The sequence below is a fragment of the Diadema setosum genome, chromosome 20, assembly GCF_964275005.1.
Source record: "Diadema setosum chromosome 20, eeDiaSeto1, whole genome shotgun sequence".
NCBI lineage: Eukaryota > Metazoa > Echinodermata > Echinoidea > Diadematoida > Diadematidae > Diadema > Diadema setosum.
This window is the reverse complement of record NC_092704.1, coordinates 1,883,790-1,908,315: the sequence shown is the minus strand read 5'-3', so window position 1 is coordinate 1,908,315 and position 24,526 is coordinate 1,883,790. Positions and strand designations below refer to the sequence as shown.

The following is a 24,526-nucleotide window of genomic DNA, read 5'->3' as shown; positions in this document are numbered from 1 at the left end:
AGTAATAGTCATGATAATAATAGTAATGATTATAATAAGCACAGCATGTGTATTGTGCCATTGATCTAGTGGCCTATTCTGAGGTGCAGAGGGATGGTATATTGTAATATGAAAGTTGAAGAACAAGGAGAGATAGAAGTTCTCTGTAAGATGGAAGAGATACTGTATGTTCTGAAGTTTTTGGTAATCCCTGAAGAGACAGCCTGCATGGATTCCTGAAGCTTACTTTTTGTGGGCCGCTTCTTTCTCGCAAAAACCGTAAATGAAATAGAAAAATATAAGAAGTAAAAGGTACTAAAACATACAGTACATAATCTTTGTAAAGCCTGATATCTCTTGCCTATGGCAAATTTCTTGTTAAAGTAGTATACTGAATGCATATAAATTGAGTAGTAATGAACTGATTCTTGAACAATAAGAAGAGGAAATGTATCTTTCAACATTTTCCTGCTTTTCTAGCTCTGCATACCCACTGGCAGTTGCTCTGCCAGAGTCTTCCAGCCTTAACCCAGTCCCAATCTCCTCCTCAGCTTTTAGTAGTTGATGGTGGCAGTATATAGCTCCTTGAGAACCTTCTCTATCCTCCTTTCAAAAGGAAGAGTGAGTATTGTCGTCTGATTTGCTGGAATAGGTATGGTGGAAGTTGTAGTACCACTTAACTTACTAGATGTGGATGACGCCAAAGACGTCCTGAAATTACGTCCATTGGGTTTGTTGATGGGCGATACCCCCATCTCGCCTGATACAGTTCGTGGTGTGGGGCCACCTTTTTGTCTTGCCCACTCCAATTGTTATTGTAGACCACCTTCAGTCACTTAGCGCGTAGATATTTTAGCTTATTTCTCACCTGCACACAGGATATCATGAAACCGAGATCCCTAAGTTTGTCAGCCATTGCTTGGTATCTGCATGTTCCTCGATGTGCCATCCATTTGTGCTTCAATCTCCTCCTCCTCCCTTATCTGCAGCAGGGCCCTCTCCTCCTCCAAACTCCAGTTGGCCGTAGATAAAGTTGCCAAATTAATATAATTCAATTCAATTTAATTTATTGATTTCATGAAAGCAGTACAGCCAATATTTTGCACAATAGTCAAATGTCGAGGAAACCACGAAAAAACTTGAGGATTGTGATTCCCTATGAGTACATTAAAGAAAAAACAGATTGGCATAAAAATACAAAACTGTTACATAATAACAGTTACATAATAACACTGGATACTTAATGAAAGACAAAAATACACATAAAAAGAAACAGAACATACATAAATACAACACAAAACAGAGCGTCATGAATGTATAATGCTCCAATACCTTGATAAAACATAATTAATCATAAGATTCAAAGAGATATTGTTTCAATCTCAACTTAAAGAATATTTAAACTCATAATGCACCTAAGATTATATTTCAATGATTAATTCCATATTTTTGCACCTTTAAATTGCAATGAATTCCTAAATTTCATCATAATAAATACATGTACCCTTTATAGAAGTATACAACAAACTTCATACAGAAGAAAAGTCACAGACAATGTGGTATTCCCCTACTGATGATAGCTTGAAGCTACAATGAGTCATGTACCGGTACATGATGTTTATGTGTGACTGTGAGCACTACATTGCATGATCGGCACTGTACTGTGTGCATGCTGCGCACAATATGCGTAGAGATGTGCCACCTGCGATAAAAAATACTTCTTTTTATTTAAAAAAAATCCATACAATTTTACATTTTTTTCTAAAAAATATATTTGCTATGTAAATACTTTTTTTCATAATTTTCACAATAAGTAAATAAAGAAAACATGAACCAAAATATTAAAATCAGCAATGTAAACCAAACTCGTCGCGTGGAGTAATATTAGGCAACCACATGATTTACGTGACAGTGGCAGCCTCCAGCGGTTCGCCCGAGGCTACCCCGTGTCTACCCTGGTCGAACGCAGGGTAAGATTTCGCACGAGGCTACCCCGAGGTGTGGGGATATGATCGCTGATTGGCTGGCTGATTGGCTGGCTGGCTGGCTGGCTGGCTGGCTGGCTCACTCCTGCCCAGCATCGGGACCGAACGCTATTTTGGCCGAGTACCATACTCGTTTACCATAGGACGGGACGTTTCTCGGATTGGATCATGCGCAGAAGCACATTTTGCACATGGCACGCTCAACTACCGGCTACGTTGTGCCTGCGAAAGCTCGCTGATCTTCCCAGGGAAGAATCTTCGCCCGAGGCTACCCTTCGTTTTGGGGCCTGTTAAGACGAGACTTTACTGTGTATTGCTGTATTACCTGACTAGAATTTGTAAAAAAAAAAAAAAAAATAGAGGAGCATTGTTACTGTGTCCATAAGTAGCTGCTTCTCCTGTGTCATCATCCTATTTATCCATCTTCAAGTTGCAAAACTTATATAATGAATCTAACCTTAGGTTTAGTGGGCAAAACAGTTTGGTCTTACATATGCACCGTTTAGCTTAAAGTGGTATCTTTCAGTTGAACTGAGCCACACTTTCACATGTAATGTACAAGTTCTTAAGTGTTTCGAATAAGATTTGTAGTTTCTTGCCATTGAGAAGGTTCACAGTACTGGGCGAAATAAATTTGTGGTGTGTTGTATGACTGAAGTTGAAATGGGGCCATCTTAAAATTGAATTTGCATCGGAACTGAGCATCCGAGCAGATGGAATTGTGTGGAGGGTGGAAATAAGCATGAATTAAGGATGGATCGGTGAGATAAATTGGCAGTGACAGAATCAACACAGGCAGAGGGGTAAGAAAAGGGTTTTCTAGTTTGAAGAAATGGTTTAAAGAAAATTGTGTAGAATACTGTATAAGAAGGGCAGGATTGCTTAAGCTGAGAGGCAACTGTATGGAAGAGTATTAAAATATGCTTGCCAAAAGTGTATGCTCTTGTACCTGCTATTTACATTGTATCTAAGAGAGAGGGATCAAGAGAAAAGATTAAAACTCAAGATGCAGATCTCAGAAAGATAGATAGATATCTATAGATAATTAAATAAATAGATAAATGAATAGATACATACAGACATACATACATACATACATACATATGTAAATTGATAGATAGATAGATACATTGTAGATAGATAAATAGATAGATAGATAGATAGATAGATAGATAGATAGATAGACAAACAACATAGTCCTATCAGTCTTGAGGGATGTGATGTAAAAAAGTGTATGATGCATAAATTTGCAAACATTCTCTAGAGGTAACATTTCAGTAAACTCTGAGAGTAATTGTAAATATCACAGCAATCAGGGAAAAGCTTGTAGTTGATTGGCTGTTACCTTGTTGTTGCCATGGTAATTTCAGATGTTTTTGTTGCAATTACTGCACACAAAATAGGTCCCTGATTTGCTGCTGTAGGGAGTACATTTGTACTAGTACATTGTACTCTGTATGTGCCATATGTTTTATAGCCATGGTAAACATTTCATGAGTTGGGACTGAAGACAATCTTGTGAGTGATTGAATTTGCAGTCAAGAACTGCAGCTATGAAATGACAGTAAGTTTTATTCCTTTTTCAAGGGGAAAGTAAATAGTTTTCTGCCTTGGAGATGATAAACTACGCATTTGAGTTATGGGAGGCAATATTTTTGTGATTTGTTGATTTTGCGATTATCAGTTGACCCACAAAATTTGAGAAAATTAAGATAACGCTGAAATAATGCAGCATTCTTTTTACATGTAAACACAATTGAATTCCAGAGGAGCATGCAGGGACCTTGATGAGGTGTTGTACGTAGGCGATGGATGATAAATCCTGCTAATCTAATAATGGGTAATTGATGTGGCTCATGGTAGGCGGGTCCTTCAGTTACTGGTGATTAGTGAAAGTCTTCCCTGTAGAGAGATACAGTGACAGATGTCAGAGACTGACACGGTCTATGATTGAGGCTTCTCTGAATGTCAGCGGTCCATATTAAAGTCAGACCCTCCTTGTAGGGGAAGCCGACACAAAGCTCTTGTGATTTTCTTTACACTGCTGCTTTGTGACAGTGAATAACAGTATGTGTTGCCTTGGGATTTCTCCAGAAAGAGTTGTATTAAAATTCTTTGAAGTTTTTTTCCTTCAATTTCTGTGAGTTTGTTCAAGATTTGTTTGTGATTTTCCTGTCATTTACTGTCAATCCTTAGAAGGAATATTCCTGCTACAAGAATCCATCCAAGTAAACTTTATTGTAGAGCCCATTTTTTTTTCCTGTTTTGTTTGTTTGTTTTATCCTGAATAGTGGAGCAATACCATGCACCAGTTGTTAACAGGGCTGTGTGGCCGCCTTACACATTAACTGATTTTTCTTATGAAGGTTTTGTGCACTGTGATATGACTATCAAGAGGGCTGACTCATGCCCCTTTGAAACACACATGTAAACTAGACCAACAGAGACAAATCACATTATGTACGTGTACTCCTGAATATCTGTGTAAATGACATTTGAGAGTAGCGGAACTTGTCATAATGACTATGGTTTTACGATACAAGGTGTGTAAATGAGTGTATTGCCTTGAAAAAAATTACCTTCTCGTAAGTCTTGCAGATACTGACTAGTTGTGGTATCTTGGTCTGGCGTTTAAGACTACATTTTGAACGTATGTTCCTCTCTGGACATGACATTTTGTGAAGCCAGTCAGAACGAGGTCTGACAGACATTAATTACTTCCTCCCAGAATTCATCTCTCCCTGATTCCTGTCTTCTTCACTGAAGCTTAAATCTGTACCATGTTCAGATAGGACAGTTAATGCTATTATCAGATAGTGTTAACTTTGATTTACACTTTATAGTGTTTAACATTCCAGTGAGTGTACAAAGATTGCAGTCTTTGTATTGTTGGCATCATTTTTGTTTCTGTGTTCAAAAGGAGCTAGACTTCCTTTAGTTTCCTGAAAGAATTTTACATATTTTAAATGCAGTCTATAGTTTCATCTTCCATAGCAAGGATTCTGTAAAAAACTTTCAAGATCATTCATTTAGTGTGTCTTTATCTGTTGGAAATGGCAGTTTTCAATGACTTTTTTCTTGTACTTTTTATACTTTTTGTTTTTGTTTGTGTTCTTTGTTTGTTTTCACTTTGTTTTTCTTCATTCAGCTACTGTATTTTAGTAACATGAATTTATAAGTCAGTATGTAGTTTATAATGAATTACATAAATTTCTGTCTCAGATACAAATTGTGTCTGTTATTGTCACAACCAGCGTGTCTATTGATATTCTACACTGTAGTATTAGTAAATGACAGTAAAAAGTGTGTGAAATAGTACCTACGTGTAGTTAGGGTCAGGTTGATGGTTTTATCATGTTGTTTAAATCTTTCCCATGCTCTATCCTCCATTGTCTAGTTGATGAGCTGAAGAAGGAACTGAAGAAGCAGCTGAAGGAGTCAGAAGCTAGGAGTGACCAGGAGAAACAAAGTCTGGCCCAGGAACTCTCCAGGGGAAAACAGGCTGTCATCAACCTCATGCAGGTAGGGAAGCACTGTCCTTGGTCTTTTTCCTCCAGCCCCATCCCAGTCCTAGACCCTTTGTGCCACCTAACTTGCTCCATCCTTGTGATTTGTTATATCACTCTTGCTATCGAAAACGATAGATCAGTGTATTGTATTTACTTCTGACCAGAATGAAAATGAGCACAGAAAATGGTATTCCATTGGGATATGAACTAGAGACCTCCGGATTGCTAGACCAGTGCTATTACCGACTGAGCTGTGGAAAGCCCTAGTATGCTACTTGTCACTGAAACCATATGATTTTCAGTGCTCTGGTAGTCAGAAGCTATATTACAGACCTGATATACATGTTTTAGAAATCAACTTTGGGATAAATGCTAGGGATCACTGACGTGATTCGGCTTTTTGTTTGTATACTAAAGTCAAACAAATGGCAGAAACTGACCAAAAATGTATGATATGAATAAAAACATGCAAAGAAATATCTGAATGGAATCCCATTTTCTTCGCTCTTGTTCTGTCATATTACGTATTTCTGGTCAGTGGCTGTGTTGGTTTGTATTTTTTGTATTTACTTCTCGCAGGGTCAGCCTCAGTAAAGTCAATGACCTTATTGTTGTTAAGGAATACTGCGGAATTAAAAATATTTTAATTGAAATAAAATCATAAGAATCCTTGCATTTGTCTAGTTTTCTGTTTGTTACTTTAGCTGTGTGCAGTCTTCTTCACTTTAATATGAATCAGTGTAACTTTTATACCACTTGCTGAGTATGCATTGCAGTGGGTTGAATATTTCAATAAGGCTGTAATGTGTAATCATACAACACACAAAGACTTAATACATGGTAGCTTTTCCATTCTGGATACTTTAATATCGGCTTGTGGGGAAGTGTAATTGCATGGTCACTTGAGAGAATCCTATCACTTTGCATTTCATGATTGATATCAATAGGTACATCTACCTAGGTTGATTTCCCTGTCCTCTGTCAGCAAAATGAGGGATTTTCCTCTGCTGTAGATTTCTGGTTTGATAGTAGATCAACTCATTTGGGCAGGGCTCGTACGCGTCATGGAATTTCTGGAAAGTCAGGGAATTTCAAAATACTTTTTCCAGAAGCAAAAAGTCAGGGAAAGTCAGGGAATCCATCTATTTCTTCTGGAAAGTCAGGGAAAATCATTTTTTCAAGATATTTGTTAAAATGATATTTGATTTCTCTTATCAACAAAGGAAGAATAGTTTGTCAAATTTGTGGTTTCTCGTATTAAGACCGTTTTCGTAACAAACTCCACGCAGATTGGTGTCTAATTGCGTCTCTCATGGGCATGTGCACGTGTACTTGTGTGTATGACAATCGACTGGCAGTGATGTAAGGTGCTGTGGTGCCTTTGTGTACACATATGTACATACGTGACATGAGCGCTGCTGATGATGTGATCGGCATTATTTTAAATTGCGTGCATGATCGAAGCGTCAGTCATCTAATACAGGGCTCGACACTAAGGGTGGGATTTCACGGAGCACGCGAACGATTTGCGAAGGACGCGAATGGCAAAATCCAGCATTCGTATTTTAGTCTGCAAAAGATCGCCAAACGAACGTGAGGGTTCGGAAGCGTCGTCAATTGTTCGCGAATGTCGTTTTTACTTCGGCGAGAATTTCAAAAAAGTTTGAAATTTTTTGCGAACCTTTTCCACACTCTTGGTCGTGATTTGCTCGTGAATTGTTCTCGAAAGTGTCTTTAAAGCCTCGTCATATGCGCAAGATCTTCGCAAGACACGCGCGATGTTCGCAAAATGTTCGTGAAACCCCAAACAGACTCCGAAACTTTGGAGAATGTCTCGCGTATGTTACGCGAAATCTGCGAAGTTTTTCCGATCATTTTACGACGTAATCGCAATCTGTTCGCATACCTTTTGAGATTATTCTCGCGAACGTTTAGCGCACGTTTGGGGGATGTATTACCTATACGTTTTCTACAAATAAAAGTCGTAGCATACATCTAAACATCAAACAACTATTAACAACTACAGTAACAAAAGAAATTAAAGACTAGCAAAGAGAAAGAAATGTTTGATATACAAAAAAATCGCAGAATACACTTAATATTAATCTAAAGTATGCAAAATTTTCTTTAAACTATAGAGATTATGTGTTGGAGGAAATGCAAAAAAAAAAAATCAAATGCTTTACTACTTGTAGTGGAGATAGGTCCTAGGGAAAAAAAATGTAGGCAAGCACAGGATAGAAAAATGAGAGAAAAAGAAAGGAGAAATAGAGGAAAGAAAAAAAATCAACTCAAGACAGCTTCCACCTCTCCTTGGGTTACATTTTATCCCATGATTATTGAAAATTTTTCGTTCGCATTTCCGTCTCCTGTTCTTCGTGAACGTAACATGCTGTACTTAAGCAATGATACACACGACATTCGCACAAACGTTGTGGAAACTTCGCACAAATTGCGCAAGAATAGTTTTCGGCTTCATTGTCGGAACGCATTCGGAGAAAAACTTTTCCGAATGTTGGATTTTGTCATTCGCGTCGTTCCAAATCGTTCGCGTGCTCCGTGAAATCCCACCCTAACGGTGGCCCGGTAGCCCGTGGCCATAAAAAACGCACGTCGGGCCACCAAAAAAAAAAAAAAGAAGTTGGATGATTGCCTTTACTTTTGGAAATGGACAGCGGTAACAATCGGCTCCGTAAGATGCTAAAATAAATGTCAGATGTTTGCTTTTAATTTTGGAAATTAATAACGGTAATATTCGACTCGGTATGATACTTAAATAAACGTCAAATGTCTGCTTATACTTTTGGAAATGAATAACGGTAATATTCAGCTCCGTATGGGGAGCTAAAATTAATGTCAGATATTTGATTTTGCGTTCGGAAATGGATAAGGATAACATTCGGCTCCGGAAGATGCTGAAATAAATGTCGAATGTTTGCTTTGACGTTCGGAAATGAATACTAATAATATTCAACTCCGTACGATGATAAAATAAATGCCGAATGTTTGCTTTTGCGTTCGAAAGTAAATAGCACTAAAATTCAGCTCCGGAAGATGCTAAAGTAAATGTCGAATGATCCCTTTGACGTCCGGAAATGAATAACAATAATATTCAACTCCGTACGATGATTAAATAAATGTTGGATGTTTGCTTTTACTTTCAGAAGTAAATAGCAATAACATTCGGCTCCGGAAGATGCTAAAATAACTGTCAGATGATTGCTTTTACGTTCGGAAGTGAATAGCAGTAATATTCTGCTTCATACGATGATTTAATAAATGTCAGATATTTGGTATTATATTTCGAAATCAATAACAGTAATATTCAGCTGCGTTTGATGGTAAAGTAAATGTCTGATGTCTGCCTTGACGTTCAAAAATGAAAAACAGTAACATTCGGATCCGTACGATGCTGAAATAATTGTCAGATGATTCATTTCACTTTCGGAAGTGGACAGCAATAACATTCGGCTCCGTTCGATAATAGAATAAATGTCAGATATTTGCTTTCAAATTTGGAAATGAATAACGGTAATATTCTGCTCCGTACGACGCTAAAATAAATAACAGATTGTTGCTTTTACATTTGGAAATGATTAACGGTATCAATCGGCTCAGTTAGATGCTAGAATAAATAGCGGATGCTTGCTTTCACGTTCGGAAATGAATAAGGATAACATTCAGCTCCGTAAGATGCTAAAATGAATGTCAGTTGTTTGCTTTTAATTTTGGAAATTAATAACGGTAATATTCGACTTCGTATGATACTTAAATAAACGTCGGATGTCTGCTTATACTTTTGGAAATGAATAACGATAATATTCAGCTCCGTATGGGGAGCTAAAATTAATGTCAGATATTTGATTTTGCGTTCGGAAATGGATAAGGATAACATTCGGCTCCGGAAGATGCTGAAATAAATGTCGAATGTTTGCTTTGACGTTCGGAAATGAATACTAATAATATTCAACTCCGTACGATGATAAAATAAATGCCGAATGTTTGCTTTTGCGTTCGAAAGTAAATAGCACTAAAATTCAGCTCCGGAAGATGCTAAAATAAATGTCGAATGATCCCTTTGACGTCCGGAAATGAATAACAATAATATTCAACTCCGTACGATGATTAAATAAATGTTGGATGTTTGCTTTTACTTTCAGAAGTAAATAGCAATAACATTCGGCTCCGGAAGATGCTAAAATAACTGTCAGATGATTGCTTTTACGTTCGGAAGTGAGTAGCAGTAATATTCTGCTTCATACGATGATTTAATAAATGTCAGATATTTGGTATTATATTTCGAAATCAATAACAGTAATATTCAGCTGCGTTTGATGGTAAAGTAAATGTCTGATGTCTGCCTTGACGTTCAAAAATGAAAAACAGTAACATTCGGATCCGTACAATGCTGAAATAATTGTCAGATGATTCATTTCACTTTCGGAAGTGGACAGCAATAACATTCGGCTCCGTTCGATAATAGAATAAATGTCAGATATTTGCTTTCAAATTTGGAAATGAATAACGGTAATATTCTGCTCCGTACGACGCTAAAATAAATAACAGATTGTTGCTTTTACATTTGGAAATGATTAACGGTATCAATCGGCTCAGTTAGATGCTAGAATAAATAGCGGATGCTTGCTTTCACGTTCGGAAATGAATAAGGATAACATTCAGCTCCGTAAGATGCTAAAATGAATGTCAGTTGTTTGCTTTTAATTTTGGAAATTAATAACGGTAATATTCGACTTCGTATGATACTTAAATAAACGTCGGATGTCTGCTTATACTTTTGGAAATGAATAACGGTAATATTCAGCTCCGTATGGGGAGCTAAAATTAATGTCAGATATTTGATTTTGCGTTCGGAAATGGATAAGGATAACATTCGGCTCCGGAAGATGCTGAAATAAATGTCGAATGTTTGCTTTGACGTTCGGAAATGAATACTAATAATATTCAACTCCGTACGATGATAAAATAAATGCCGAATGTTTGCTTTTGCGTTCGAAAGTAAATAGCACTAAAATTCAGCTCCGGAAGATGCTAAAGTAAATGTCGAATGATCCCTTTGACTTTCGGAAACGAATAACAATAATATTCAACTCCGTACGATGATTATGTCTGATGTTTGCTTTTATAATGTTCGAATGTAAATAGCAATAACATTCAGCTCCGGAAGATGCAAAAATAAATGTCGGATATTTGCTTTGACGTTCGGAAATGAATTAAAATAATATTCAACTCCGTACGATGATAAAATAAATGCCGGATGTTCGCTTTCATGTTCGAAAGTAAATAGCAATAACATTCAGTTCCGGAAGATGCTAAAATAAATGTCGAATGATCCCTTTGACGTTCGGAAATGAATAACAATAATATTCAACTCCCTACGATGATTAAATAAATGTCGGATGTTTGCATTTACTTTCAAAAGTAAATAGCAATAACATTTGGCTCCGGATGATGCTAAAATAACTGTCAGATGATTGCTTTTACGTTCGGAAGTGAATAGCAGTAATATTCTGCTTCATACGATGCTATAATAAATGTCGGATATTTGCTGTTATATTTCGAAATTAATAACAGTAACTTTCATCTGCGTTTGATGGTAAAGTAAATGTCTGATGTCTGCCTTGACGTTCAAAAATGTCAGCTAGAGTATTTGCTGAAGATTGCTGAACGTTTCTTGTAAAGCTGGTTAATAATCACTTTGTTTTTAATCTCTTCTACTATGTACTACTCAGTATACAACATTTGACAAATTTTAGGCAGAAGCATAAGCTCTCATTTTGTTAAATGCGTTGCTACAGATTTATTTTAGATATGGGTTGAGGTTTTTAATGGTTTTGCAACTGAAATTAACAATGATCTGTGGCCAGAATAAAGTTTAAAAAAAAAAAAGAGACCAAGGTTTTTTTGTTGTTGTTGTTGTTTTTTTTTTTGCTACACTACCAGCAATGAATGATTGAAATTATGAGATAAAGTTGTATCATTTATTTGGGACTTCAATAATTTTCTAAGAATTAGCATCCATGCAGTATTGTTTTTTATGTGCTCTGAGGAAGAAAGGGGAAGCAGAAATGTATTTGGTTAATTCGCAAAACATGTTTTTGGGGAACAGTTTCCGGCAGAGTGAGGTTTAGGCTACAAAGCTAATGATGTCAGACTGTTGTCTTTGCTCTTTTGCCAAAGCCCTGAGCATGACATATAAATTTAGCCTGGAAGTTATCCAACACATCCTAGTTTTAGACAGTGAATGATAACTATGATACTCTGTATTGAACGTACAATGAATCACCATCTCTGAAATATCCCTGTGTGATGATACGCAAATACTAACCTTCATGTTTAAATCACTTTTTGGATCTTGAACAGAAAATCTATTATGACCTCAGCATTGTTGTAGAACATGAAAAATAGATTCAGGAAAAGAAACATAGAGGATTCCAGTTTTGAGCAATGTTCACAGAGACTTGCTCCTTCTTGTCACTTCTTTAGAGTGAAATGTGCACTAGAAAGACCCAATTTCAGGAACCACTCTTAATCTCATTTCTTGTTCAATTTAATCTTGGTACAGAACATATGCAGGGGGTATGTGTATAATCTTTTCAATGGTGAGAGCTTAATACATTAGTGCTGTAAATTTAAATCCCGTATGACTGCTAAATTCTGACAGATTTCTCTAGTCACTGATAAGGTCGCTTTAATTTCAAATTTCGATTTGTTTGAGTGCATGTTTATTCTTTAATCCAGCAGCTTGTTTGTTAATTTCTATGACAAATCAGAGGTGAAGGTCCCATTGACAGGACACTGTCAATTAGCAGACGACTTCTTACACGGAGGGTGTTGGCCGGATGGCTACCTCATGTTAGAAACTTTACGCCTTGGGCTGTCATAATCTCACTTCACTCTCACACCCCCTTTCTCCGTATCACGCTAGACTCAACCGCATGATAGTCTATGCCATTGCTTGTGATGTCATCATATGAATATGAATGTGGATTGTTGTTACCACCAACTGGTTTGTCTGTACCATTTTTACAAACTGACAAACTGAACTGTTTAAAATACCCGGTAATGTGAGAAGACTACGTAATTGAAAGGCTCGCTTGACTCAGATCAATATCCATACAAGTTGTAGCAATGATATGCAGCGTTTAGTTGAGTAGTTATATCTTTAATTTTGTTTGTTTGTTTGTTTTTTAGTGTAGAGGGCAATAACTTCAGCTAAAAAACTTTTACTCTGAGGAAGATAGGAGGACAGAGCAAGGATTTTTTTTTTTTTTTTTTAATATTCCTGTTCTCGAACCTTATCCCTAGATACAAATTGTACATTCAAGTATCAGGAGTCATTACAGATTGGAAGATTCACCTTCATGAAAGATCTTCAAGATTAGCAGTTGATTACAGACCAAAGAAACCTCAGAGCCAAACGAGATTAGACCCTATTGCTTTCTTGGTCTAAGAAGTGACTAAGACGATAAAAAAGGAACCATGGGATTACGTCAGTAAGAGAACAAAGCCACTGTAATTCCATTTGGTGAATCTGGTTAATCACCAAGTTATATCAATCTTGATGAGTTTATCTCTAGATCTGGTCGGAATCTTCCCTCAAAAACCCCTCCTGGTAATCCACTATTCCTCTTGCTTTGGCCAGTTCCCTCCATTTGCTGACGGACGACGCATGAGAATTTACATCTACAGGTTTGTAGCTTGTGTTTGACAACTGTCTGGCCCTGGCAGGGGCAGTGACGACTCACGTCCCGACTTGACGCATGTGATTGTTGCGGGTCTTTACGTCAGGGCGTCTTGTGCGTGGTGGGGGAAGTGTGTATAGCTCTCTGACTTTGTTTTGAGGATCAGCTGACGGCATGAAGGGGTGCTCTCAAATTCCTGCCAACAAAGAGTTGCCCGTCTTTACGTCAGCTCTGCTCTCCCGGCTTACCAACTGAGGAAGTGAATCGTTGTGGTTCTGTCAGTTAGCGTGTTGACAGCGCTCCGCAAAAGACAACTGTCTTCCAGCACCGCCAAATTCCAGGGCTTGAAATTATAGCAGCAAACTTCGGCAGGAATTCTTACTGAGCAGATGTGTGGTGTGTATCATTGTGTTTGTTAACCCACTCTTATTTGGATCTGCACTCTTACACCTCATTCTGTAGATGCAGATGGATGTGATGACGCAAAGTATGACAAAGAGAAGCTAATGTGAGACTGTCAATCGAAGGACTTTTTGTTTTGGGGTTTGTTTTATGTTGGAGTGAATCAGCGGAATACGTGGACAGCTGCTGTGATCAGTTTTCTGACATCCTTTTCATCGTCCACACATTCCGTTTAACTGTCCACGCAACTTAAGAGCGGTTTTAGCTTTGCTGTGTCATGTACTTTTCAATCGTTAATGCCGTTGTGATGTGTATGTGATCCAGTCTTGTATCGTGAGAATTTAAAGCGTATGCCTCAGTACTGTGGGTTCAGTAATCATGGAATCTTTATGGATTACGAAGGATGGGACCTCTGTAGATTGCCACGATCCTTGCCCAGTCACTACTGGAAGTGACTGTCTGGCTTGCTCCTACAGGAAGGTCAGTCAAAGAATTTGCCTTTCTTTTGGTTGCTGTTGTGTCATGAGAATCATCTCACAATGTGTACATTTTTTTTTTTTTTTTTAAAGGTCCTGTTTACCCTTGGGAACAGTGATTTTAAAATTTTTCAAGATATATGACATTTAATGCATAGATGTGGAGGTGTGTTGTACTGCAAAATATCCCGTCATATAAAATTTTTGTGATAAAGCCTAAATCATAAAGGAGATCTGTATTCTTTCTCAATAAACTGCAGATGGTTTAGTCTGGAAACATTTTTATAACTATTGTTCACACTTTGTATATTTAACAAAACTTAACATCGATTATACTGGTTCAAATTTTTACACTTGTTGTTTCTACCCCTCACTCACATTTTAGAATTATTTTGAAGCACTAATGCTGGGTTTTTGTTTCATCTGCGAATGATAAATTATGTCTTTAATTACCTTATCACCACTCTTTAGTTCATACTGCCTGCTGTACTTCAAAAATGGTTCCAGAAGGATTTGTTCTTCTTTCTCAGAAGATGATGTCTAGACAGCTTGTTCAGATAAAACTTTACCAGGAGGCCATCACAGAATACACATATACAGTAATGGTGTGCAAGACAGAACAAGATTTTTGCATTAAATGATAGAGAAATGTTCATGTGATGTTAGCTTTAAATAATTACCTTAGATGAAAAAAGTCATGTGTGTAGTTTATTTAAAAGGTGGTTTTTTTTTTTTGGGGGGGGTGGGGTGTCATATTTGCAGGAGCTACATGTATCAGACAAAGAAACATATGAAATCTTATATCATTCAAGCTATTTATTTGTGTAGTAACTACGTCTGATAGGAAAATAAAAATTTTCTTCATAATAATAATTATTTGAATCTGGCAAAAAATTTAGTCTCTTTAACACAGATCACTACTACAGGGTTGATTTAACTATTGAATCAAAGATAATATTTCTTGAAATGCCAAAGTTTCTGGTATACCCCCCCCCCCCAAAAAAAAAAAAAAAAAGTCTAACAACAGTAAACACATAAATACAAACAAATATAATTTAGTTGACACTGTACAGTGTATGTACGTACTCCTAATTTGTACTTCTGCTTAGATGTTGTAAGCACTTATGTACATTACTTGATGAATTATTTATACCATATATTTTCCCTTTGAAGATCTAGAAAATGTTAGTAATTTCTTACCAAAACCTCAAATATAAAAGATAAGACTAAGAGTCAATAGTTACTTCAGTAAACCATGAGACGCGATCACCTTAAGTCATAGTATGGACAAGAACATTCAATGTCAGATATCCAGCTCTCTGGTGCATTTACATCCCTTGTGGTATCCCCCATGAATTCATTTGAGTAAACAGGGAAAAATGTTTCACCACTACACAATTATCAAAATGTGCAGCTCCACGTGAAATGTGTAATATGCACTGTTACAGCTGTTAATAAAGGTAACATATTCAACGAACAAGGCATGAGTATGATTGATATGATTAAACCATGTCCACCACTGAGCATGAAAGGGACTGTCCACACAGCTGATTGTAAGCCTCTATTATCTGACACACGGATGAAGGGAATTAAAGTCAATGCCAGGTTCTCATTTGCTCAGAGGCAGCTTAAGATTTATAAAGATATCTTTACATCATGGCTATCTGACAAGAAGGATAATGATCTCCACCCTACCCTCCCTCCTTTCATTCTATTTCCACCTTTCTACACCCTCTTCTGTATTTCCTCTCGCAGTATCTTCTCCCTATACCCTTCTCTACCCCCTGCTTTACCTTATCCCCTCCCCTTTGTACTAAGTTACCCCTTCCAAACCCATCTACACCCCTCCCTAACCTTCCCCACCCTTTTCCTACACGTGATTCACCAAACTGTTTCTTTTGCCCCTTCTCCCACTCCTGTTTTGCCCCTCAAAATCTTCATTCTTTTCCTTTCCTTTCTGCTCCTCCCCCTTCACCATATTTTGATCCTCCCCTCATCTTACCTCTATATCGCACCATTCTTATAATCCTGCTTTTCCCCTTACTGTACCCTTCCTAGCTACACCTTCCTTACCCCCCCCCCCCCCTTGCAACCTTCTTACTCCCCTTCTTATTCCCCGTTTGCACCTTTCCTTCACCCCTCACACCATTACTGCTCCCTTCTTACACCCCTCCTGCACACATCCTTACCCCCTTTCTACACCCTTCCTACACCCCTCCTTACCCCATGTTGACCCTCTCCTACACCCTTCCTTACTCCCCTTTTGCACCCATCCTTTACTCCTCCTTACCCCTTACTGCACCAAACTTTACCCCCTCTTTACCCCTTTTTGCACCCTTCACACACCCCTCCCTGCTCCTCCCCACCCTTAACTTCCTCTTGTCCTTCTTGTCTCATCTAATCTTTATCCTTTATCTTCCAGTACCCCTCCCCTACCTTCCTCGTCTCTCTCACACATACAACACTTTTCTGCACAACCCCTTTCTGATGACTGCACTTCCAATGACACAAATCTCACAAGTTGTAGAAACAACACCTCTGTTCTTTGGTGCAGTAGATCTATTTATTATATATTTATTGATGGAGTTCCATAAGATATCATGACAACATCTTTCATTTGACCCCTTTGTTCATTTTTTTTTTATTTGGTTGCAACATTTTCAGAAATCTTTGAATTACTTAAATTACAACTGATTCTCATATTGGCAACACATTTTATAAGATCAAGGTTTCTGCTCCTCTCTCTCAAAACTTATGTGAATTCTCTCTGGCTTGTTGGAGATTTACATTCCTTGTAATGTACATTATGACAAGCTCTATCTACATTTGTAATAGTTATACAAAAATATATTACCGTACATGCAGTGAAATTCAGGGTGCAGAACTGCATGATGAAACAGGGATTATTCTGTCCCTTGGAAGCAAAATTTTCCTTAAACTTCATTAGTTTAAACACTGAATTCAGTTCTTTGGTTACCAAAACATTTTTAGATGATGCGTAATCTTCTCACATGTGAGTATTTATAGAACAGGAAGTCAAATGACATTGTAATGTGTCAGCTCAATTAGTCATCATTTTAACTTCAGGATATTGTGTCTATATTTGTTTGAGCTGCCAGCTACACCCTGGTACTAAAAATGTACTGTCTTTAGGTTCAAGCAGCATACAGAATGTAAACACATTTTCTGTAAATCTTGTCATACAAATAGTTACTAGAGCTCTCTAGTAACTATTTGTATGACAAGATTCACAGAGAATGTGTTTTTCAATTGCTTTAATTGCAATAATAATAATAATAATAATAATAATAATAATAATAATAATAATAATAATAATAATAATAATTATTATTATTATTATTATTATTGTTATTATTATTATTATTATTATTATTATTATTATCATTATAGTAATGATAATATGAAATAACCAAAATTCATGTCACTGCAAACATGGTCATTTTTCATGCATAATTACATCAGAACATTCTTGCAGCATTATTTCCTTTTCAAAAACTGTATGTCAGTTTAACACAATACAGTAGTACTAGATGCACATTTCAGTCATATAGTACTGTTTCCTTTGTAAATATGCAAGTATTTTTATGCAGATGTTGCAGTGGTGTGAACTTTCCTTTCATTGAATGAAAGATAGCAATGCAGTTTTGAATTACTTACCATCTGGTTCACCTAGATCGCACTTAGACATGTAATAATTTAGCCCTATTTTACCAAATAGGGAAGCTTTACTCAGGGTACTTTGCCTTAAAACTGTCAATATTGACTCCAAAAGTTAAACATACCCATACCAAAGCATTTGATTCAAAGTCAAATCTAACATATTCATGCCAAAGAAAAAAGCAAAGGAACAGGTATGTTACAATTTGATATAGAAAGTAGACAAAGATGAGGAAATCAAGAGAAATTTACTGTTTTCTCCTCCATTGCCATGCCAGGATTGTAGTTTCATAACAGTTACCATTCTATTATGTTTGACACCTATCCAATTAATGATGTGTAAACACAGGTTTTTATGTTGGGGCAAATGTGTTAATCAATCAATTACAAGTGTAGCTGTAAACAAGGAGTTTCCTCTGAAGGCATCACTTCCCGAGCTCTTTAATGTTTAATAGCTTCAGTCCTTGGCACCATTACTTGCCTCTAAAATTTCTCAGTGATGTTTATTTCAGGGATGTTGCTGCATCAGCCAGCTTCCATAACTGATAGAGGATTTCAGAGGTAGAATAATTTGAAGTGAAATTGATTTTTGAAGTGCTAGAATTGTCATTATGCTCATGTCAATTTTGTTTTTCAAAACAAAATTTGCATTGGTACTAGACACTGTAGGGACATTAGTTTGGACAGGGGGAAATAATATCTACAGAATGCCATTTTGTGAGTCTCAAATGATATTAACCCTTTCTGAGTCAGGGACATTGGACAGTGTGTACAATGCTATGGGATTTTCTGTACCAATCAGCACACTTAGCACACAGAGGGTTAGTGGGAAGTCATGAATCCTTCCATACCGTGAAGAAGACTTTATCATCTTCCTATAATAGAAGGTTGATCCCAGAGGTGAAGACATCCTGTGATATTTCTGACAGCAAAGTGAACTTTGGGTTAGATTAAGATGGATAAAGGAGAGTTGTGTGTCACCAAGCACTGGTCATCTTTCAGCTGGGGCTTTGTGGTGTCCACGATGATAGAGTCCCCCTTGCCCATCGGGGGCAGGTGGTCATCTCTGAAACCTGCAGACTGAAAGCCTTTGTGCAACTGTTGCATGTCATAGCCTGTGTTTATCAACTCACTTCTGGCACAGAATTAAGGTTCCCAAACAACTTTCAGGGAGTTTTGGGCAGTTTAATGCAAAGCTTTTTTTTTTTATCATGGGATTAGAAATGTGCTTCTGAAATGCCGAAAAAAGTGCAATCACAAACATGTTTGAGCCAGAAACACATTTCTGTAGAGTTGATATATATCTATATGCAAAGTCCTTTTGAAACATGTTTATGGCATGAACCTGCCTACACCAACCACTGTCAACTACAATCCTACACGTCTCTGCTCCTCGGGTCAAAATGCACAATGCAGCTGCACAGTGATAACTCCTCCCAATCGACTCACAACAGCTTGATGAATGCAGCAACTCCAGAAAAGCGATCCGAAAGGTGTTTGCAAACACATTTAGATAGTGGGTATTGCAACACATTTCAAACATGGGAAAGTTGATAAAGGTCAACCTCGAAATTGTGTTGTGTAAATTTCCATCAGTTATCCAGGGAGTGTAATACAGTTTATCAGATCAAATCATTGAAACATTATTGTCTGCATGTGGGTTAAGCAATCGCCAGTCTCCAGTTTGCCAGAGGAGGGTCAAGGCGGAAGAATATCCTGTTGAAGGGATGCTTAATAGGCTTTGAGTCTCTGATTTGCAACATTTTTATGCAATTTTTTTATAATTTTCAGAAAGAGAAAGATGAGCTGAAGGAAGAGATGTTGAAGGAGAAGGAAGCAGCCATTCAGGAGAGGAACCAGCACTGGGAGGGGGTGGTCCAGGCCAAGCAGAAAGAGTTCCAGGACTCGCTTAGTTCCAAGGTAAGTCCAGCCCCCGAACAGTAGTACGCCAGAGGCTATATGGCCAGATATGTTTAGTTCCAATTTAGAGAAAATCCATGTTAGTCTAACCAATGATGACATATTCCTCAAGCTCATGTACATTATAACAAAGGGCTTCTTCGAGTGGATTTGTTTCATTTCTAATTGAGGAATGATAAGACAACATTAAAACCTGGGCTAAACATCAGGACACTATTAAATGAAAGTAAGATATCTTCTTTTGCCATGGCCATAGTTACTTAGTCTCAAGTCTTGTTGTTTGGAAACTGTTGTAGCGATCAAATATTGCATCATTTTGCCTCTAGATTGTTGTTTCTTGTTTTCTTGTTTTGGTGAGAACTTCATAAAATGATAGGCAGAGGAATGGAGTATCATAATACAGTAGTAAAAGACTTGATCAAGAGACTAATCTATTGTCTTGTCCTGGAGGTTTCCACTGTCTTTAATGTCAGGTATGACATGCATTTGTTGAAAAGGCCTCGATTTTCTCTCCCCACAATCTTCTATGAGGCAATTTCTTATCACCTCTGACATTTTCCCGAGACATAAGGCCGTCACGAGAAATCCAAAATTAGCAACAGGTTGGCATCGCCCCCGAACAGTAGTAAGCCAGAGGCTGTTTGGCCAGAAATACGTAGTCAGCCAGTCCTTTTAAAGTCTGTGGAAGATGGGACTGACATTCAGTAAGTTATAGGGGACATAAAAGACGATAAGATAAATTTCGTATTTGAAAATTTACCACATGGAAAGTCTCATCTGTTGTGGATTGCTTGGACTAAAAAAATCGTGAAGCAAGTTTCAGGCTTTTGCTGAAGACAACTTTTGCGTGAAAATGCAAGTAAAGACAAAAGTGTGTGGCAGAAATCCTGCACTAACTTTCTCTTTTTTATCATTCATGAAAGATGTTGTTTTTATCAGTCTGTTGGCATAATTCTGGTGTTTCTAGGTGAATTTCTTGACTAATGATAACATTCGGGGGTATTTGTTTTCTTTTCCACTTGTACCATCATAGAAGTAAAGTGTAGCATATTAAGTGTACTGTATGTTTTTTAATGTGCCATACAAAGACTTTAAGGGATATGAACCCTGACTTTGGAGTCACTGTGAGGGGTCTGTGAAGGAGGATTTACTTTCTGTTGTGTTAAGCAACAGCTCATCCCACATCAACATACAACATTCAATATTGAGTACTCACCTCCCTGCCTAATGCTGACAGGAAGTTGATGAGGTGGGCCAAATTTAGACAGTTCATTGTGGGATCACGTAGTCCACATTGAGCCTGGTTGTGTGAGAAGTGTGTCCTGCTACCTAATATCCCACTCCGGGTCACAAAGAACTTTGGACTTCATCGTGAGAGAGCTTTGAGAAGATCCAAACTGAAAAAAAAAAGTTTGTTTGATGACCATCAGTCTTTTCTGTCCATACTTATAAGAAATGTGTGCAGTAACTCTTAATTGGTAACAGTATTGAAACTAGATATCCAAAGGTACTGTAGAACAGGAGAAAGATGTGCTTGATTGATAGTACTTTAACATCCTACGTCACATTTGGCCTACAACTCCCTGAAAACAAGTTTAATTTCAGCTTTGTGTGACATTCTGTTATCTGCGTGATCCGGAAAAATTCATGATTTACCAGAAAGTCACATTAATTAATTAATTAATTGATAGAGGCCTCTTATAATGCACTGAAATCCATCAAGAATGATGCTCGTGGCGCTCTTACATAACCAGCATTAGTTCATTAGTTCATTAGAACATTAGTTCTCTTTTTAGAAGCAACACAGGGCTCCTTTAAATTTCATTGCATACAAAGACGTACAAAATTGTAATGTGCTCTGTGATTAGTATTAGGAACTGTCACATGTTAGGAGAAGCAGGTTAATTGTGCTGTTGTAACCTGAGAATCTGTCTGTACATGAGTTAACGTACAGAGAAATCCATCATCTAATGGCTGTGTAGGCAGATTGGTAGCCTGTGCCGAGTGATACCGGGTCACATGTCGGTATTCACACCCCAGGGGGGAGGAAGCGCACCCTTCTGGATCCAACATCTGGCGAGGAGGGGTAATAGTGCGGCTCGTTAACTGCCAAGTGAGGGCATGCTGAAAAATCGGTGTCAAATGTGTAGGGCTGAGGATGGTGTGTGAAGTTGCTGTGGAAGTGAGAATTACTACATACTGTACAACGTTTGGCCTTGTCTAATGCAGCATATCCGAAATTTAGTGAAAAATTTACTCTTACGACATTCACTGGAGTTGGCTGACAAGGAGATGAGATTGCCGAGAAAATCCATGTGTATCAGACTTGTTCCAACTGATTTTTAACACAATAACAGATTTTCCATAGATTTACTGCTTTTCTAATTGTTTTTTGTCAGTTTAGTTTGTAAAGCAATATCTGCCTGATTCAATTTCTCTTTTACATTTCATGATAGTTTTTGTTCACTCTTATAATAGTCATAAAGTTTAGAATATTTTTTACCCTTAAAGATTTCTCTTGCAGTATGTATCTTTGCAGTGTGAGTTGAAGGCAGCAACCAAATTTTAAGTTTTATGGGTCATATAAAACTTTTAGTATATTAAAGCTCCTGTGCTACTAATACATATAATGTACATTTTTAAGAAGATTTATCGAAAATAAAAAATAAAAAATAAAAAAATCAATAAAAATATGGCATTTAATAAAGTCTAATCATGAACATGTAATTATATTGTACAACATATCAGTTGTACGACCTCTATTTAGTTCTTGAAAAAAAAAACCAGAAAATTTATCTAGCTTTGAGTGCAGCCTGCATGTTAGAGAGGAGTTGAAAGTACTGAAGGAATAAAATTACACAATCTTTACTTTTCACCAGCAAATCCTGCTTTTTGTGTACCAGTGAGGTCAAATATTAGGCTGTATAAAATTTCTGCTTAGAGATGAAATTCAGTCAATTCTGGGAAGATTTGCCAGCGATGTCTACAGCCATCGTGACATGCATAGCCATAGTCACAAGGATAACCCACATGGCATGCTGGGCCCACTGGCACCTCATAGAATCCGGAAACTTCTAGCCCCCCCCCCCCCCCCCCCCCGAGTTCCGAGGGTAGAAATAGTTGTGTCATGACTGGGAGAAAGGAGCCTGTTTGACCCAAGTTCAGAAAACTCCCCTAAAAATAACACAGCATTATGATCAATTTCCTCCGTTTCTGATTCCTGCTGCAATATTGGTCAACCAAGTATTTCCTCAGCAATGGTAGGTGTTCTCATGGTTCTGACTGTCTGTGATTCAGGGAGAAGGGCGGGTGGGGGGGGGGGGGGTGATCACATGTTTACTAAATTGCTTTAAATGTAACAGATATTTTAAGAGATTTTATGTAGATTAGTAACCAGTATTAATGACGCTTAAGAAGTCAAAATACAAAATATTTAGGATATTTGCACAGTGTGAGTATTTCAGTGTAAAATTCATCTTCTAAAATAGCAAAATCAGCCTGTCCTCAATGGGTTTTAAAACTCGCTGAGGACGGGCTGATTTTGCTGTAACATGCATTTCCCATAGACAACTGCCAAGTATAATCGGGACTCGTCCTCAATGGGTTCAAAATATGCACTCATATTGTATTTCACTCCCAATTTAAAGACGACATGCTTACCCCATCAGACTACTACTCTAGAACATGATAGTCAGCTTGAAGGATGGACTGTAGATAGTGAATATTTTGCACGGGATTTTGTTTTCATGAATTTTGTGAGTCAACAAAATTTGTGAACTTAACAACTCACCAAATTTTGCCCTCCAATTAGTTGAGAAACTAAAAAGAGCGTTCTGAGAGCGCAAACCTCTGCCAAGTAGCTCGTTTCCACCCATACACGCATGCTGAAAATCGTCCAATTTTCCAATACATGGAAGCCTTTTGTAATACGTCATCAGCTTCCAGCTGGTTGGTGCCTTGCCCGAGCAGAGCATGCGCTTGAGAGCGTGTACATGCATCACCTACTGTCCCTCGGATAGGACATAAAATGGAGGTCCCGTGTATGAGAGAGTAACAACTCATGCATGTAAAAGAACCCGCTTCATTCATCCATCGCAAAGAGCAGGGTGTTTAACCCGGTATGAAGTGGTCCCACCTCACATCCAACTGGACCCCATGGAAGACCAGCTTAACATAGCTGAATATGGGCTATCCAGCCATCTTCACAGATGGAAAATGAACAAACAAACCTCAAATACGCGCAGCTTGAACTCCCAAGTTCATTGACCATATTTGCAAAAAGATTTAAAATCCCTAAGAAATCCTTAAAAATTCCCAGATCACTACCAAAATTTAATCATCTGTTCCTTGTGTCATTACCAACCTTTCCTGCAAGTTCATCCAAATCCACTCTCAACTTTTTGAGTTATAGACAAGCAAACAAGCAACCACTGAAACAAACTAATGGCGATGAAAACATTAACCTCCCTCACTGGCAGAGGTAATAAGTATGAGAGCAATGTACAGGTGTACCAATGCAACATGGGCAGGCATCAGCAGCATATAAATGCTAGTGTTTTTGTTCACATAACCAAGGGTTAACGTCAAAATGTTGAATGAACCGCAGAGTGATTATAGCTGCTTTATGTTAACATTCAGAAAATATTCAAGTGTGTACTGATGTTCATTTACAGACCTTCATCTCATTCTGAATATGCATTGTGTGAATAATGTTGAGTATAGTTTGGACAAAGTTTTGTGCTCTGTTGTCATGTCTAGTTATCATCATTATTCTAGTTTACACTAGCACTGTCTTTCTGAGCTAGAGCCTCATGATGTAACAGTCTTGTGACCTCCTCGCCGTGACCCCAGCCATCTCCCCTGTGTCCCCCAGA

The 24,526-nt window shown here is 37.7% G+C and overlaps 1 protein-coding gene across 1 annotated transcript in view; it reads left to right on the top strand.

Annotated features, from left to right (window-relative positions):
• Positions 1-24,526, top strand: part of LOC140243823 (uncharacterized) — a 79,349-nt gene that overhangs the window by 20,402 nt on the left and 34,421 nt on the right. The window contains exons 10-11 of the mRNA XM_072323491.1: positions 5,362-5,486; positions 19,524-19,652. Coding sequence (XP_072179592.1) covers positions 5,362-5,486; positions 19,524-19,652 — 254 coding nt within the window. The remainder of the gene's footprint in view (positions 1-5,361; positions 5,487-19,523; positions 19,653-24,526) is intronic.